The sequence below is a fragment of the Borostomias antarcticus genome (genome assembly GCF_949987555.1).
Source record: "Borostomias antarcticus genome assembly, chromosome: 22".
In the NCBI taxonomy this organism is placed as follows: Eukaryota; Metazoa; Chordata; class Actinopteri; order Stomiiformes; family Stomiidae; genus Borostomias; species Borostomias antarcticus.
Genome location: NC_140255.1, coordinates 18,828,031 through 18,845,745, shown reverse-complemented (window position 1 = coordinate 18,845,745; position 17,715 = coordinate 18,828,031). Strand labels below are relative to the sequence as shown.

The 17,715-nt window shown below is 52.6% G+C and overlaps 1 protein-coding gene across 1 annotated transcript in view; it reads left to right on the top strand.

Annotated features, from left to right (window-relative positions):
• The window catches only part of LOC311323641 (cytohesin-3), a gene marked incomplete at both ends in the record, with an annotated part of 22,583 nt that extends 5,067 nt beyond the window's left edge, over positions 1–17,516 (top strand). The window contains 12 exons of the mRNA XM_084455922.1: positions 4,653–4,735; positions 4,900–4,964; positions 5,261–5,327; positions 5,555–5,673; positions 7,712–7,792; positions 7,953–8,065; positions 9,232–9,380; positions 9,493–9,604; positions 12,486–12,562; positions 14,054–14,125; positions 14,777–14,931; positions 17,444–17,516. Of these exons, the coding sequence (XP_084312048.1) occupies positions 4,653–4,735; positions 4,900–4,964; positions 5,261–5,327; positions 5,555–5,673; positions 7,712–7,792; positions 7,953–8,065; positions 9,232–9,380; positions 9,493–9,604; positions 12,486–12,562; positions 14,054–14,125; positions 14,777–14,931; positions 17,444–17,516 (1,166 nt within the window). The remainder of the gene's footprint in view (positions 1–4,652; positions 4,736–4,899; positions 4,965–5,260; positions 5,328–5,554; positions 5,674–7,711; positions 7,793–7,952; positions 8,066–9,231; positions 9,381–9,492; positions 9,605–12,485; positions 12,563–14,053; positions 14,126–14,776; positions 14,932–17,443) is intronic.
• Positions 17,517–17,715: the final 199 nt, after the last annotated feature.

The following is a 17,715-nucleotide window of genomic DNA, read 5'->3' as shown; positions in this document are numbered from 1 at the left end:
GGAGAGTCTGGCTGGACAGCAGCATCATCCGTGAGCAGACTGGATACGTCTCTCTTCTCTACTACACCACCACCACCGCGCTCATATTGGGTTGAAAGGCTAGGGGCAAGTGTGTGCTGAGATTAAAACCAGCTGTCGCTGTGTGTGTGTGTGTGTGTGTGTGTGTGTGTGTGTGTGTGTGTGTGTGTGTGTGTGCGTGCGTGTGGCCAGTAAGGCAGGAGTGTGTAGCGGTGGGAGAGGGTTTAGAGAGGGATTGAGGGCAGCAGGCTGTACAGTAGCTCATGGCCTGGATCCAGAGAGGCCGGTCCCTCAGCGAGGCTCAGCCCGCCTCGGCACACCGCGCCTGGGGTGAGAGGTCCCGGTCGAGGTCCCTCTCCACAGGTCCCCGGGGCATCGCCAGGCTACACACCCAGAGCCCAAACTGGGAAGCTGGCCCATGTTGAGTCAGGGGTGGGGATTGGGGTGAGCTCCATGGCTCAGGGGCTCAGTCCCTCCCTACTGCCCAGCCAGGCGAGGCCAAGCTGGGATAAGAGGCCGGGATTTACTCTTCAGGTCTGCGGAGCAACAAGTGGCTGGCCTGGAATGTCTGTGCTGTAATGTGGCCTTGTTGTTTTCCATACTCCAGGCTCTCTGTCTGTCTGTCTCTCTCTCTCTCTCTCTCTCTCTCTCTCTCTCTCTCTCTCTGTCTCTCTCTCTCTCTCTCTCTCTCTCGCTGTCCCTTAAAAACACAACAAAGAACTCAAGGGGACACATCAATACAGTCTGTCCAGTGGTGAACTAAGGCAGCCTCGCTGTGTGTGTGTGTGTGTGTGTGTGTGTGTGTGTGTGTGTTTAGTCCCTCTGTAAGCCCCCAAGTTGCAGTGCGTTTGCTGAACAGTTGGTTGTTTTGGGTGTGTGGGGACTGTGTGGGATTTATTCCTAAAAGGAGATTTGGGGGGGGATTATGGTCGTTTCAGGGGGAGAATGACCCAAGCTTCTGTTCTGTGGGGCACATGTTGGAGTTAAAACCCCCCAGTCACGGCCTCCTGCTCAAACCTGGCCTCGTACACTGGCACACTCTCTATCGTACGCCTCAGAACTTAAGGGCTGTAGGTGATTACGTCTGCATATCGTATTCGTAGGTACTTAGGCCGTGTAACAAGTGAAAGATTGTGTTCGCTCAGCTGATTAGGCCTGAGTTAACTAACAATACGACTGTCTAGTGTGCCCAGCCTTGTTATGTAGCCGTATTTGCAGTAGAATGCCATAAAACACTAGGTTCTGATTAGAAAACAATCTTTCTTCCTGTAGCTCATTGGACCAGGAGCTATGACTCATTATCTCTCTCTCTCTCTCTCTCTCTCTCTCTCTCTCTCCCTCTCTCTCTCTCTCTCTCTCACACACACAATTCAATTCAATTCGCTTTATTAGCATGACAAGTTGTTCATCTGTGTTGCCAAAGCTTTTGATACATTAAAATGTATGTGAATTGAAAATAAATAGATAATATCAAATGGCAATAAGCACTAGTAATTAACAGTAAACATTTGCACAGTAAATGAAGATTAACACAATAACAGATGTAACAGATCATCTCTCTCTCTCTCTCTCTCTCTCTCTCTCTCTCTCTCTCTCTCTCTCTCTCTCTCTCTCTCTCTCTCCGTGCCCCTCACACTAATGTTAGTCAGGAATGCACACACAGTCACACACAGTCACACACAGCAGTCCAAATGTTGTGCGAGACGGAGTTTTAATCTAATTTCCTGCACGACACATGGGGGACAGAAATAGACGTGCAGAGAGGATTTCTGGGGAGCAGATTTATGATTTCCTGTCAACCCGTGTCCTGTGATGAGCAGAAAGAACCCGCTCATGCTGAGAGAGTTAAAACTAGGAAATAGTACTTTGACCTTTCAGAGACAGCCTAACAGACGCAAAACCCTGGGGTTTGACCCTGGGGTTAGAGGGGGCAGGGACCCTGGGGTGAGAGCAGGCAGGGACCCTGGGGTGAGAGCAGGCAGGGACCCTGGGGTTAGCAGAGTCCCCTGGGGTGAGAGCAGGCAGGGACCCTGGGGTGAGAGCAGGCAGGGACCCTGGGGTTAGAGCAGGCAGGGACCCTGGGGTGAGAGCAGGCAGGGACCCTGGGGTGAGAGCAGGCAGGGACCCTGGGGTGGAGGAGGCAGGGACCCTGGGGTGAGAGGACATGTTTACGATAGGGGTGCTCCAAAGAATCGATTCTTGAAAGGATGGCGATTCTTAATGCCACATTCCTGAATCGAGAATCTTTTTTTCCCCTCTCTCTCCTGAGCACTTTGACTTGAGAACTATTTGAATGTTTTATTTAAGTTCAGCAAACTAACTGTGAATTGAGAAATACTTTCCTTGTTTTATTCAAGTTCAGCACGGGCACTGACTGAATTGAGAAATACAGGACGTTTAAAGTTCATGACTGTAATACTTGAGAGGTTGAATGTCAAGTTCAGCATGTCATTAATAAATTTGACTTTTTTGTTTCAGACTTGCCTTCGTGTGCTATTGCAATATAAAACTACATAATATTATACCCTTTATTCTGCTATATTCCACTTTCTTAGCACACATCGGACTGGAGTAGATCCTAAAATCCGTCTTTGTAGAAAATCCATTGAGAATCGAGAATCGTTGGAATCGAGAATGGATTCTGGAATCGGACAGTGACCCCAGGATGGGATCGTTGCTTAGTGGAATCGGAGCACCCCTAAATTACGACTTTTCATATCAAAACTTTGTCGGGATCATTGAGGTCTGCTTTCCCTCCCGTTGTCATGGAGATCAGCACAGTTGTCCCTGACAACTGACACACTGCCAGACGAGACTGATGGACATTTTGATGTGAGTTAAAGTAACCATTCGTTAGGTAATGACTCCTTACACAAACGTTCGTGTCATAGTTAGTCTGAACATCATCACTATCATCATCGTTTGCGCCCTCTAAATTAGAACAATGCAGCCAAGATAGAATCCGTTTTCTAATTGGCTCAAAATCTTCTATCTCTATATCTCCCTGGTGGCTTAGAGAAGAGGAGAGCCCTCCAGCTCTGAGCCGCTGGGCGGTTTAGAGGGCGAAGGTTGAGTTAATTTACCAAATGAAAGGAAACCTAATCTGGATTGGTTTTATTAATAGAATATTCCTCGGAGTGTGGTGTCCGAGGGTGTGGGGGTAGGGGTGCGGGGGTTGAGGGGGCGGAATCACTTTCAAATGGAATAATTAAGACCCTTGGCCTGCTTCCTCCTGTTAATTAAGAAGAGAGCGTTCCTGCTTTGATGTGTCTCTCCGGGCTGAACCGGGTGAGACAGGCGCTGGCAGTAGCACAGCAAGAGTCACTTCCCTCTCAGAACGAGCAGATGGTTGGATGCTGTGATTCTCTCTCCCTCCCTCTTTCTCTCTCTCTCTCTCTCTCTCTCTCTCCCTCCCTCTTTCTCTCTCTCTCTCTCTCTCTCTCTCTCTCTCTCTCTCTCTCTCTCTCTGTAGTTGCACGGTAGATATGGTGTCGATCACATGATCTCTTTCTTATGATGCATTTCTGTAGTTATATGGAGATTGAGTGTGTGTGTGTGTGTGTGTGTGTGTGTGTGTGTGTGTGTGTGTGTGTGTGTGTGTGTGAGTATGGAGCCAATGACATCTTCTCCCAGATTTCTCAGTAGTTGTACGGTTGTCTTGATCCTCTCTATGAAAGCGGTGGGTCTAGTGTGGAACGGTGGATCCTCTGTTGGGTCTAGTGTGGAACGGTGGATCCCCTGTTGGGTCTAGTGTGGAACGGTGGATCCTCTGTTGGGTCTAGTGTGGAACGGTGGATCCCCTGTTGGGTCTAGTGTGGAACGGTGGATCCTCTGTTGGGTCTAGTGTGGAACGGTGGATCCCCTGTTGGGTCTAGTGTGGAACGGTGGATCCCCTGTTGGGTCTAGTGTGGAACGGTGGATCCTCTGTTGGGTCTAGTGTGGAACAGTGGATCCCCTGTTGGGTCTAGTGTGGAACGGTGGATCCTCTGTTGGGTCTAGTGTGGAACAGTGGATCCCCTCACACAGATCTCTTCCTGGTTGATGCCGTGTGGAGCTGGAGATGATCTGTAGATCTGTGATCTGTTCCAGAGTAGATGATGATCAGTAGATCCCCTGTGTGGTTGGTTGATCTAGTGAGTGATCTGTTTCAGTAGATGATCAGTAGATCTCCTGTGTGGTTGGTTGATCTAGTGTGTGATCTGTTCCAGTAGATCTCCTGTGTGGTTGGTTGATCTAGTGTGTGATCTGTTCCAGTAGATCTCCTGTGTGGTTGGTTGATCTAGTGTGTGATCTGTTCCTGTAGATGATCAGTAGATCTCCTGTGTGGTTGGTTGATCTAGTGTGTGATCTGTTCCTGTAGATGATCAGTAGATCCCCTGTGTGGTTGGTTGATCTAGCGTGTGATCTGTTCCTGTAGATGATCAGTAGATCTCCTGTGTGGTTGGTTGATCTAGTGTGTGATCTGTTCCTGTAGATGATCAGTAGATCCCCTGTGTGGTTGGTTGATCTAGTGTGTGATCTGTTTCAGTAGATGATGATCAGTAGATCTCCTGTGTGGTTGGTTGATCTAGCGTGTGATCTGTTCCAGTAGATCTCCTGTGTGATTGGTTGATCTAGCGTGTGATCTGTTCCAGTGCCGGAAGATCTGTCGGTGGAGGAGAGAGACGAGCTGTCCAACATCCGCCGCAGGAAGAAAGAGCTGCTGGACGATATCGAGGTGACCTGCTCTCTCAAATGCTATTTGCAAATACTGTCAAAATACTTCATCTACCTGCTGCCATCAAAGCCTTGCACTGATCCTGTGTGTGTGTGTGTGTGTGTGTGTGTGTGTGTGTGTGTGTGTGTGTGTGTGTGTGTGTGTCCACTATCCCCGCCCACCAGCGGTTGAAGTTTGAGATTGCCGAAGTCATGACTGAGATCGAGCAGCTGACGTGCATAGGAGAGAGGTAAGTGACCAGTTCCGCCCCTGGTGCTGATTGGCTGTCGGTGATTGGCTATTATTGGTGGTGATTGGCTGTTATTGGGGGTGATTGGCTATTATTGGGGGTGATTGGCTGTTATTGGTGGTGATTGGCTGTTATTGGTGGTGATTGGCTGTTATTGGTGGTGATTGGCTGTTATTGGTGGTGATTGGCTGTTTTTATCATGAGACGGGATGTCTTGTATGACTGGATCTCTGGAGAGGAAAACTATGTGTTGTTTTTTTTTGGAAGATGCTCAACTTTTCCCCTTTTTTCCACAGTAAAACGACTCAGAGAAACAAACAGATCGCCATGGGCAGGAAAAAATTCAACATGGATCCTAAAAAGGTACGTTTATTACTGTTGTCATATGCAGGATATCTTCATGGTCAAGTCCTCCTTCTTTCAGCAGCTCTCAGCTGGTGGGACCTGGGAAAGACTGCTGTGTTTCAATCCTCACTCGTCCTTGATTGATATTAATAGCGCTGTCTGTGTGTGTGTGTGTGTGTGTGTGTGTGTGTGTGTGTGTGTGTGTGTGTGTGTGTGTGTGTGCGTGTGTGTGTGTGTTATTCCAGGGGATCCAGTTCCTCTTGGAGAATGACCTCCTGCAGCACACACCTGAAGACATCTCCCAGTTCCTCTACAAGGGAGAGGGCCTCAACAAGACTGTCATAGGAGACTATCTAGGGGAACGGTAAGACACACACACACACACACACACACACACACACACACACACACACAGCACCCGCCTATCCGTCAAGGCCGCGTCCGAGACGCTGTTTTCCCCCGCTGTCTTGTCCCTGCGCCCGCCGCCAGATTAATGTCTCCTTGGTGATTAGGCCGTTCCCTAGATCTCCACTGAAATTATGGGCTGGCTCGGGCGTATCGATGGAAACAGCCCGCCGGGCTCGACTGGAATACAAATCACCGTGGCAGCGTGGGTGTCTGGTCGTCTGCGGGCCACCTGACCGGCCATAAAACGTCCCCTTGTCCTCTGCCCCCCGCCCCCCGGCGGAGACGGTCAGATAGCAGACCAGGGGGGGACCTTGTGAGGGTTTATGACCCCGCAGGCGGGTGGACTGTAAATACCCGTCTGCCAGGCTGGAGTCGGAGGAGCCGACAGGGAGCAAGTCAGAAGATAAAGACGCGGATGAATGGCTACTCTGTGTGCCGGGGCTGCTGTGTGATAGGCGCGTGTGTGTGTGTGTGTGTGTGTGTGTGTGTGTGGGTGGGTGTTTGCGTCGGAGCCGGGGGTTATGTCAATACGAGGACCCGGCTGAGGAAATCCCCCCCCGACGGACGCATCAAAGGGACCGACCCGCTCGGCCAGACGCAGGTGGGGGAGGCGGGGCCGGCCGGCTGCTTAGGCTCCGCTTAGCAATTAGCTCTAATTGAGTTTATGTGAGGAGCTGGAACCTATCATTACTCTACAGTCTAATTAGAGGTTTGATGGAAGAGGACAGGGACAGGGGGAGAGATAGAGAGAGAGAGAGAGAGAGAGGGATGGAGGGAGGGGGGGGTGGGGAGGGAGAGAAAGGGGAGGGTGGTAATGGAGAGTGATAGAATCTCCCCATGGTTAAATAACAGCAGTGGAAGAGATGGAGAGAGCGAGAGAGATGGAGAGAGAGGGGGAGAGGAGGAGGGAGAGTGATAGAAAGTAGGACAGAGAGGGAATGAGAGAGAAAGAAGGAGTAGTACGTCTTAATCCCTCATCGGACACCGGACTGTGGAAAAGTAATCCTGTCCTCATTCTCTCTGGTGTACTCTTCCTGTTGACACACAGAGTCTTTGTCTCTCCCACAGAATAACACACACGCACACACACACACACACACACACACACTCGCGCAACAACAAACACTCACAACAACAATACATCCTCTCTCTGTTGCGAGACATCCCGCGCCTCCAGACAGGAAGCCATGTTGTGGTGGTGGCACGTCTGTCACCGGTATCATCCTGATCACATCCCTGGAGAGAGCTGCTGCTTCCGCTCATCTCCCCCTTTCCGCGGAGAAAGCTAACGGCTAGCATGTGTTGTTTGCGCGACAACACATGCTAGCCGTTAGCTTTCTCCGTGGAAAGTCCCCGTTATTGGATACGTCCATTTTCCCCGAGTACGCTTGTCGTGTGAAGACCTCGAACGACGTCCAAGACGAAGACCATCCGCCTCAGGAACGCTGAGTCTGGAGCTACAACAGACAGACCCGGGTTCCAGAGGTGCTGTTGTCTTTCTCTCTCACACACGCACAAAAAAAACACCTCGTGGATTTTTGCCTCGTTGCATATTTTTCATCAATCAAATAGAAAAACAGAGAAACCCTGGCGTACTCAAGTGTTTAAAATCTCCAAACGTCTTTCGGACGGAGCGCCAGTGGGTGGGACGCAGGCCAGCTGGATAGATTGCTTCCAGACGGCGCCGCCCTGCTGGCAATACCAACGGAGGTAGAAGCATGTGTGGAATTCCCAGAAACATAGTCGTCCGCAGAGGTCATACGGTGCCCCCACCCCGGGCCTCACGCTGGGCGTCCGGAGGTCCGGGATCTGATCCTGGTACATTCTGATATTCCCTGGATAACGTCCCCCCGATCCCTCCAAAGGAAGGAAAGAGAAAACATGTCCTAATGGTAATACCTTTCTTTCTCCCCCTCTCTCTCTCTCTCTCTCTCTCTCTCCTCTCTCTCTCTCTCTCTCTCTCTCTCTCTCTCTCTCTCTCTCTCTCTCCCCAGAGATGACTTCAATATCAAGGTGCTCCAGGCGTTCGTGGAGCTGCATGAGTTTGCGGATCTCAACTTGGTCCAAGCCCTCAGGTCAGTCACATGGTTTAATCAGTAGCAGGCCAGAACCGAGAAACTGGAGCTTTATAACTTTATCGATAATGGACTCTATGCACTCTCAATACGCCCCCCCCCTCTCTCTTCTTCTCCCCCTCCCTCCCTCCCTCCTTCCCTCCCTCCCTCCCTCTCTCAGGCAGTTCCTGTGGAGCTTTCGTCTGCCCGGTGAGGCCCAGAAGATTGATCGTATGATGGAGACCTTCGCCTCACGCTACTGCCAGTGTAACCCTGGGGTCTTCCAGAGTACCGGTCAGTCCCACACTCAGCACCCAGCAGAGAGAGAGAGAGAGAGAGAGACAGAGAGAGAGAGAGAGAGAGAGAGACAGAGAGAGAGAGAGAGAGAGAGAGCAGGAGTAGGAGAGATAGAAGAGCAGAGAGAGAGAGGAGCAAAGAGAGAGAGAGGAGCAGAGAGAGAGGAGGAGCAAAAAGAGAGAGGAGCAGAGAGAGAGGAGGAGGAATAGGAGAGAGAGAGGAGCAGAGAGAGAGAGGAGCAGAGAGAGAGAGAGGAGCAGAGAGAGAGAGAGAGAGGAGCAGAGAGAGAGGAGGAGCAGAGAGAGAGAGGAGCAGAGAGAGAGGAAGAGCAGAGAGAGAGAGGAGGAGTAGGAGAAAGAGAAGAGCAGAGAGAGAGAGGAGGAGGAATAGGAGAGAGAGAGGAGCAGAGATAGAGGAGGAGCAGAGAGAGAGGGGCAGAGAGAGAGGAGGAGCAGAGAGAGAGGGGCGGAGAGAGAGGAGGAGGAATAGGAGAGAGAGAGAGGAGCAGAGAGAGAGGAGGAGCAGAGAGAGAGGGGCGGAGAGAGAGGAGGAGGAATAGGAGAGAGAGAGAGGAGCAGAGAGAGAGGAGGAGCAGAGAGAGAGGAGCAGAGAGAGTAAGAGCAGACAGAGAGGAGGAGGAGAGGAGCAGAGAGAAAGGAGGAGCAGAGAGAAAGGAGCAGAAGAAGAGGAGAAGAGAGAGAGAAGAGGAAGAGAGAGGAGCAGAGAGGTCTGTTTCCTCAGACAGATAATGCAGCATTTCTTATTTCTATATAACTTTATATAATAAGTATCATGCTTTTTGGTAGTTAGTTCTATGCTTTGGCAATATACTGTGAATGTCCTGCTAATAAAGAATTGAATTGAAATCTCTGTTAGCCCTGACTGTCAGAACCAGGTCAGGAGACGAGAGACGTGATTTCAGGGACAGGGACCGTCCTCGCCTCGGTCTGAGCATCGATACACCAACACCTCCTCTCTCACCTCCTCTCTCTCCTCGTGTCCCAGCTCCAAAGTTGTTGAGTGACGCCGTCCAGTTTTGACCAAGTATAGTTGGGCAACGGAGACCAGCAAGCTGATGTGAAAACAGAACGCAGGGTTAAGATGTCGACCCGTGCTGATCGTCCCGCTGCTGTGTGTGTGTGTGTGTGTGTGTGTGTGTGCAGACACGTGCTACGTGCTGTCCTTCGCCATCATCATGCTGAACACCAGCCTGCACAACCCCAACGTCAGGGACAAGCCCCCCGTGGAGCGCTTCATCTCCATGAACAGAGGCATCAACGAGGGCGGAGACCTGCCCGAGGATCTGCTCAGGGTGAGTGTGTGTGTGTGTGTGTGTGTGTGCGTGCGTCCTCGCTCCGTACCGTTCCTCCGCCGACCGCAGCAAGAACCACCTCGCTCACGTTCTGTTTGTTCCCCCCCCCCAGAACCTGTACGACAGCATCAAGAACGAGCCGTTCAAGATCCCCGAGGACGACGGGAACGACCTGACGCACACCTTCTTCAACCCCGACAGGGAGGGATGGCTGCTGAAGCTAGGTGAGGGGGAGGGGCCACCGGTGCGCACGCAGCCAATCACCGAGGAGAAGCCGGGGCTCAGGGGTTACACAGCCCACCGTATACAATCAGATAGTGTGTTAGAGGTGGAATAGAGTGTGTGTGTGTGTGTGTGTTATCTTCTTGTCCTCCTTTTCCACCTCAAGCATGATCAGTGTGGATATGCTCTCTCTCTCTCTCTCTCCTTCTACCTCCCTCCCTCTCTCTCTTCTTCTACCTCCCTCTCTCTCTCTCTCCTCTGTTCTGTGTGCTTGCCCCAAGTCCATGTCTTCTGCGATTGGTCGGCTTCTAAACATGCCCTCTAGTATTCTTCCCTCTCGCTCACTCTTTGACCTTTCACCTTTTTCCGTTCTGGTCTGTGATTGGCTGTTCCCACTTAACTCTACTCTGTAGGAGGTAGGTACTCTCTCTCCCCCCCCACCCCCCCCATCCCCCCATCCTCCTCTGCCCTGCTGCCCCCCCCCCCGCCCCCCCCCACCTGCTTCACCTCTCGGGGTGGTACCCATGCCGACACAAGCTGTTCTCCTCCCAGTATGTAGCAGATACATACACTAGCTGCCCATAGCTGCCCTTCATTCACCTGTCTGTCTGTCTGTGGCTCAGGGAAGGTTTGGGGGGGTGAGTCCCCCCCAGGGGGTGACGGGTTATCCGTCCTCTGTCTGATCTTGCGTCTCTCGCTTTTGGAAGAAGGTTCCTCCGCACTCCTCCCGTGTCTCGCTGCTGGCTCGGTCTCACCCTGCGCCCTCACGCGGTCAGTCCTACTGTATCTGACCCTCTGGCGCGGTCAGAGAGACGGACGTTAACGTGGCGCCCGTACGCGGCCCTGGTGGCCGTACGCTTCGCGAGGAGCTGGTCATCACCTTAAACGTGGCTCCTTTCTTTTTTGTCTCCATCTAGGTTTTAGGGGATGGGTTTGCGCTGTCTCCTCTCTACCACCCCCCCCACCCCCAATCCAGGCCTGAACCCCCTCCCCTTGCTTCCTGCTTCCTCCTCCTCTCCCTCTAAAGATCCCCCCCGCGCCTCGTCTCTCTCCATCCCACCGGCTGCGCTTGCCAGATCATTTTAGTTCCAGTTCCCCTCTGGAGAATCACCGCATGCTAATTTTAGCTTGGCTGGGTCTGTCCGCCGGCCGGGGGGATGATGGTCTTTTTACAGCCTGGCTAACTGAGTCATTAGGACGGGCCTGTCCAACAATAAACTTCTACCCTGACCGGGGCAGCCGCCAAAGCCCGTACGATACAAGTTTGTGTGCGTGTGTGCGTGCCAAGTTTGTGTAAAAAAGCTCTGAGCAGGCCTAGCCCTCACCTCCCCTCAGAATGCAGCGTGATCCCTGGCATGTAGGACTAACCAAGCCTGAACATCTTTACCCCAGGAGATGGAACACATACTTTTATCTTTACACGGTATTTCACACCAGCTGCACACCGCAAACATTGTGTCTTACATTCATGTTCACTCTCTGGGCGTCCTTATCCAGAGCAAATTTACAAGCGCTAGCGTACAGACGCAGCATACAAACGCAGGCGCCAGCGTGAACACATGAATAAACCTGTCAGGTTCGGAGAGGAGAGGTTCCGCGCGGCCGGCCACGCTACGCTACGACACGCCCGAGCATAGTAAACAGCTCTGGGTCTGTCTGACAGCGGCGGAACCTCGGCGCGCTCCGGCGCATAGCACAATATCACCCAGGAGACTCATCGTTTCCACACCCTGGGTTTGATATCAGCATGCGGCAGCTGTCAATAGCATGCGGATGTATCAGCATGAGGTCAGTATTACACGTATGAGTAATTGTGCGGATTAACGCCCGTTTGCGTCATTTGCCGTTTATTAATTAAACGGACACTGATAATCCCGATAATCTGGACGAGCGGATGTGTAATCTGGAGTATTTGCTGACAGAGGGGCCACGCAGCTCAGAGGGCCATAATCTGAAGAGGGTCTGAGAGGGTCTCTTCAAAAGAAAATGGCAGATCTTGCAAATGGTGCCTTTGTTGCTCATTTCTCCGTCGTGCGTCCGGTCAGAATGACATCGAGTCACTTGGCCGGAGACGGTGAGACATGAAGGGCCGGGTCGTTCCAACAGCGGTGACACATGAGTCCGCCTCCCCCGCTCAGTATGAGACCGGCGCAGCGGACCTGAGCCGGAGGGGCTGAGTGATCCGCCGTCGTCTGACGAATAAGAGTGGTTTTCGTAACAAAAGCATGTCTGCTGCCGTGCCGGGGGCGCGGGGGCTCGGGGGCGCGGGGGCGCTGGCTGCATTCCGACCCGGTCGGACCCGAGTCCGCCGCCGTGTGAGAACCGCTGCACATTTCTGGGATTTCTCCTCTGATTGAACCCACATTTTCCCTGTTTTCACAAGGAGAACCTCACCGGGCCGCCTCTCAAACCTCCTCCTCCCTCTCAAGGGAGGCGGGAGCGGGGAGGAGGGGAAGGAGGCCGGGGGGAGGGGGCGGGGAGGAGGGGCTGGACCCCTGATTGAATCAGCCCTAACGGGTCGGTCGGTGATCAGAACCAGATGTGGCGCGTGTGGTGCGCGAGAGAGAGGGGCGCTCTTTGGGGGGGGGGGGGGATGGTTCTGGCCCAGCCCCCGCCAGAACCCGGTCTACCCGACAGAGACCCATCCTCCTCCGCCGCCGAGCCCCGCCCTCGCTATAGGCCGCCGCCCCAATCCTCGTTTCCACCGGCGCGGCGCGGAGGCGCGTGTGCGTCAGGGACCGTCTGTCGAGCTGTACTCTGCATGACGCGGCTGCTCTGCCCCGCCCCCCCCCCCCCCCCCCTCCGCTCTCTCCTCACCCCGCCACCGCCGTCCCACGTCGTTTACTCAACAAACGTTGTTGTTGTTGTTGTTTATCTCTGCAGGAGGACGAGTGAAAACCTGGAAGAGGAGGTGGTTCATTCTGACTGACAACTGCCTCTACTACTTTGAATACACCACGGTAGGTCTGACAGTTATATGAATGAATGAATGAATGAATGAATGAATGAATGAATGAATGAATGAATGAATGAATGAATGAATTTATTTCACAGCTGTTAAAATACATAGGTTAAAAAAGTCTATTTGGCCACAACCATCACATATCGCATTGTAGAGGAATTACACACAATAAAGTCTGAGACCTATTTCCATTGTGGTCCTCGTCTGTTATAGCAGTGGAAGTGTGACCGTTGGGATGGACAGGCAAGTGAGACCAGACATCAGAGAGACCAGACAAGAGGAGGACAGCAGGAGACAGACAGACAGAGAGAGGGGGACGAGAGAGAGAGAGAGAGAGGGAAAGAGAGAGAGAAAGAGAGAGAGAGAGAGGGAGAGGGAAAGAGAGAGAGAGGGAAAGAGAGAGAGAGAGAGGGAAAGAGAGAGAGAGAGAGAGAGAGAGAGGGAAAGAGAGAGAGAGAGAGAGAGAGAGAGGGAAAGAGAGAGAGAGAGAGAGAGAGAGAGAGAGAGAGAGAGGGAAAGAGAGTTGGTGATGGCAGACAGACACACACAGCGAGGGAGGGAGATGGTCTTTGTCTTTGCACCCCCGCCGTTGCCACGGTGTTTAGAAGATGCGGTCCCCTGATCCCCCTCCAGCAGCTAGCAGGAGGCCTGGGAACATCTGGGGGCCTGCTGCACATCTGGCCTGGCTGAGCCCAGCCCCTCCCCCGCCCTTCAACCCCCCCTCCCCTCTACCCCACGCCCACAACCCCATCCCCCACGCCCTCAACCCCCCCCCCTCCCCTCAACCACACGCCACACAACATCCACCACCCCCCATCACCGGGAGACCCAGCTGAACCATCCCCCAACACACACTGACAAATGCACACACGCGTGCAAACTCCACACGCACACATACAGGGACGCAAGCATGCATTCACACACTCTCTCTCTCTCTCTCTCTCTCTCTCTCTCTCTCTCTCTCTCTCTCTCTCTTTCCCTCTCTCTCTCTCTCTCTCTCTCTCTCTCCCTCTCTCTCTCTCTCTCTCTCTCTCTCTCTCTCACACCTCCCCTGTCCAGCCCCCCAGCCCCCAGGCAACCCCACTCTGCTGTGTGCTCTAATTAACAGAAAGACAGGAAACGACGGGGGGCTCCACCCCCACCCCGGACCCCCCAGGACCGCGCAGACACAATAGCGGCCCTCTGCGGTGTGGGGTTACGTCTCCCCTGGGCCCTCCCCCCTCTCTGGGCCCTCCCCCCTCTCTGGGCCCTCCCCCCTCAGTGACCTGGCTCAACAATTAGCTCTAAATGTACAGTTAGACTGACGGACTGACTTCTGGACGCCTGATTGGTCCATTGTTACGCACGCTACAATTACGTTACCAGCCGTGCAGAACAGCAAACATGATGCAGTTAATGGAAGTAATGTGTGTGTGTGTGTGTGTGTGTGGTCTGTGTGTTGGGTATGCCGTGGGGTTCTAAGGGTTCTGTGTGTTCCGTGTTCCTGCAGGATAAGGAACCCAGAGGGATCATTCCTCTGGAGAACCTCAGCATTAGGGAGGTGGACGAGCCCAGGAAACCGGTAAGAACCTAGAACCTAGATGGATCCTTCCCTCCTCTGTTCTGTTCTTCTGTCTTCACCCCTCCCCCCACTTTCACTACACTCTCTCTACCCCCACCTCCCTCCTTCTCTCTCTCTCCCTCTCTCAATCTCTTTCTTTACCCCCCTCTCTCTATCTCTTCCCTCTCTCTGCCCCCCCTCTTTCCCTCTTTCTCTCTTTACCCTCCCTCCCTCTCTCTCTCCCACCCTCCCTCCCTCTCTTTCTCTCTCTCTCCCTCTCTTTCTCTCTATCTCCCTCTTTCTCTCTCTACCCTCCCTCCCTCTCTCTCCCACCCTCCCTCCCTCTCTTTACCCCCCTCTCTCTCTCTGCCCCCCCCTCTCCCTCTTTCTCTCTTTACCCTCCCTCCCTCTCTCTCTCCCACCCTCCCTCCCTCTCTTTACCCCCCTCTCTCTCTCTCTCCCTCTCTTTCTCTCAATCTCCCTCCCTCTCTCCCCCTCTCTGCCTCTTTATCTTCCCTCTTTCTTTATATCCTCTCACTCTCTCTTTTCACCCCTCTCTCTCTCTCTCTCTCTCTTTCCCTCACAATGGAGGGATTCATCACCATGGTTATAATACAGGGATGTGATGATGATGATGATGATAGTAACCACGGTGACCCGCTGTTCCTGCAGAACTGTTTCGAGCTGTACAACCCCAACCACAAGGGTCAGGTGATCAAGGCCTGCAAGACGGAGGCAGACGGACGCGTCGTCGAGGGCAACCACGTGGTGTACCGGATTTCGGCGCCCACGCCGGAGGAGAAGGAGGAGTGGATCAAATCCATAAAGTAAGACACACACGCACGTACACACACACACACACACGCAGACACGCATACACACACTCTGTGTGCCCGTATCCATTTCCACAAGAGTAGTAGCACTACAGCGAGGTTCACCGTGTCCCATGTGTTCACTTCTCATGCCTGACCTCGACTGTGTGAGGGACTTAAACACACACACACACACACACACACACACACACACACACACACACACACACACACAAACACAAACACACGGTTGAGAGGCTCTTTCTCACACAGTAGAATGAGATAAGACTGTGGACGCAGGGCTGATATGTGCTCTCTGGATGAATGGGTTTCCGTTTGATAAAGACAAGATAGGCAGAATACACACACACCCACACACACACACACACACACACACACACACACACACACACACACACTCTTCCTTCCCTCCTCTCTCTCTCTCTTTCTCGGCACCTCATCTTTGCTTCTCTCTCTCTCTTCTCTTCATGGTCATGGTGTCTGAACGCCTCGTTGAGGAGGGAAGCATCATCAGAGCTCTGGTCAGCTGGGGCTCAGAGGGAGTGACCGACCAGAGGCCTGGCTGGTCTGCTCCTCTCTCCTCTGGTCTGCTCCTCTCTCCTCTCTCCTGCTCCTCTCTCCTCTGAGCTGCTCCTCTCTCCTCTGAGCTGCTCCTCTCTCCTCTGAGCTGCTCCTCTCTCCTCTGGTCTGCTCCTCTCTCCTCTGGGCTGCTCCTCTCTCCTCTCCGCTGCTCCTCTCTCCTCTGAGCTCCTCCTCTCTCCTCTGGTCTGCTCCTCTCTCCTCTGAGCTGCTCCTCTCTCCTCTGGGCTGCTCCTCTCTCCTCTCCGCTGCTCCTCTCTCCTCTGGGCTGCTCCTCTCTCCTCCTCCTCTCTCCTCTCCGCTGCTCCTCTCTCCTCTGGGCTGCTCCTCTCTCCTCTGGTCTGCTCCTCTCTCCTCTGGTCTGCTCCTCTCTCCTCTGGGCTGCTCCTCTCTCCTCTCCGCTGCTCCTCTCTCCTCTCCGCTGCTCTGGCTGATACACTGATCAATAATACAGAAGGAAATCATATTATATCATCCTCCCACCCACTCAGATATAGATACCCCATTAGCATCGACTGACAACTTCCCATTAAGACGGGAAGATTGGATTTTCTGATCTCGTTATAACTCACCGGGCTGACAGCGATATCATCTTATACAGTATGAGTGTGTGTGTGTGTGTGTGTGTGGTGTGTTATACGAAGGATATCTGAAGGGGAAGAGCGATGGTTTTGTTCAGATGAGCAGTTAATGTGATGACTATGTTTATCACAGCTCGGCAGAGTACAGTAGCTTGATATGACTTCCAGTAGATGACGTTGAGAGATACAGCGCACCGCCATTGTAGGAAAGTTGTTCTTAAAGGTACCCAACGAAACGTGAATCAAAACAATCCGTTCTTTGTTTGTTATCGAAATTCCTCGATTATATGGTTCCTTGTAGTCTAATAAACATGTTGAATCACTTGAATGTCTTTTCCTACCTTGTAATTTCTTCGCAAAATGATATTTAGCTAATGTTTTGAAAACAACAAAGATGTGTGAAACGTCACTATTATGTGTTCCGCGTATTGACGCAATGACGTAGTACGCGTTTTTCGGGGACCACCTTCTCAAATTTGCTCTAGAGCGCATACTAGTGTTCAAAAACTACATTGGGTACCTTTAAGTGACCTGCCTGGTTAAATAAAATAAAAAATAAAAAAGAAGAAATAGAAATAAAAAAATATGTTCCTGGTAGAATCCCACAGGTTAGCAGCGTGGCAGGAAAGGACAGTAAAGAGGGTCATGTGTCCGCTAGCTCACACACACTCTGTCCGCACGCTCTCTGAGTCAGCTAGGGGTGGCAGACGCTCCTGGGGTAGGCACACACACACACACACACACACACACAGAGGTGAGCCACACTGTCCCATGACTCAGCTGTAGCCATGGTGGCAGTCGGTCCTGTGGTCACTCACACACACACACACACACACACACACACACACACACACACAGGAACGGCCATCTCAGCACGTCTGGTGATCCTACTGTCGGGAAAACAGCAGATAACTCAACCTTATTACCAGACCATAGGAGGGGAGGGGGGTGTGTACTGTGTGTGTGTGTGTGTGTGTGAGAGAGAGAACACACAGCCCACTCCAACAGGACGTTAGGGCCTTTCACTCCATAATGGGCGTCTCCGCCTCCTCCCTCCACATCTCCCAGGGATACGGGGTGTACAGTCAGCCGGTCAGTAAAACGCGGCGTCGTGTTCCCAGCTGAGGCGCGTGATTGGCTGTGCGTAGGGCTGTGGTCGTCTCCACTTGTAATGGAAAATAAACAGGATGCTTAAATGAGAGTGTTCAGTCGGCTATTGTGTAAAACACAGCTTCTCTAACGTAATGGAGCACCTCCCTCCCTTATTGTGTCATCAGCAATCAATGACACACACACACACACACACAGACACACACACATAACCAACCTCTCCCTCCTTTATGCAGAGCCAGCATCAGCAGGGACCCCTTCTACGACATGCTGGCGACCAGGAAGCGGAGGATAGCCAATAAGAAGTGATCTACGCCCTGGCCAAACCCGCCTCCGCCAGCGGTCACCAGCTACGGTCGCATCTGTCCAGGAGGTTAACGGCTCGGGGGGGAGAGGGGGTGAGAGCCAGAGAAGGCAGGAGACGTCTCAGCTTCTAGGACATCAGCCATCCACGGTCAAGGACGAAATATGAGACGCTGCTGACAGACCCTGCTGTGATCCTGAGAAT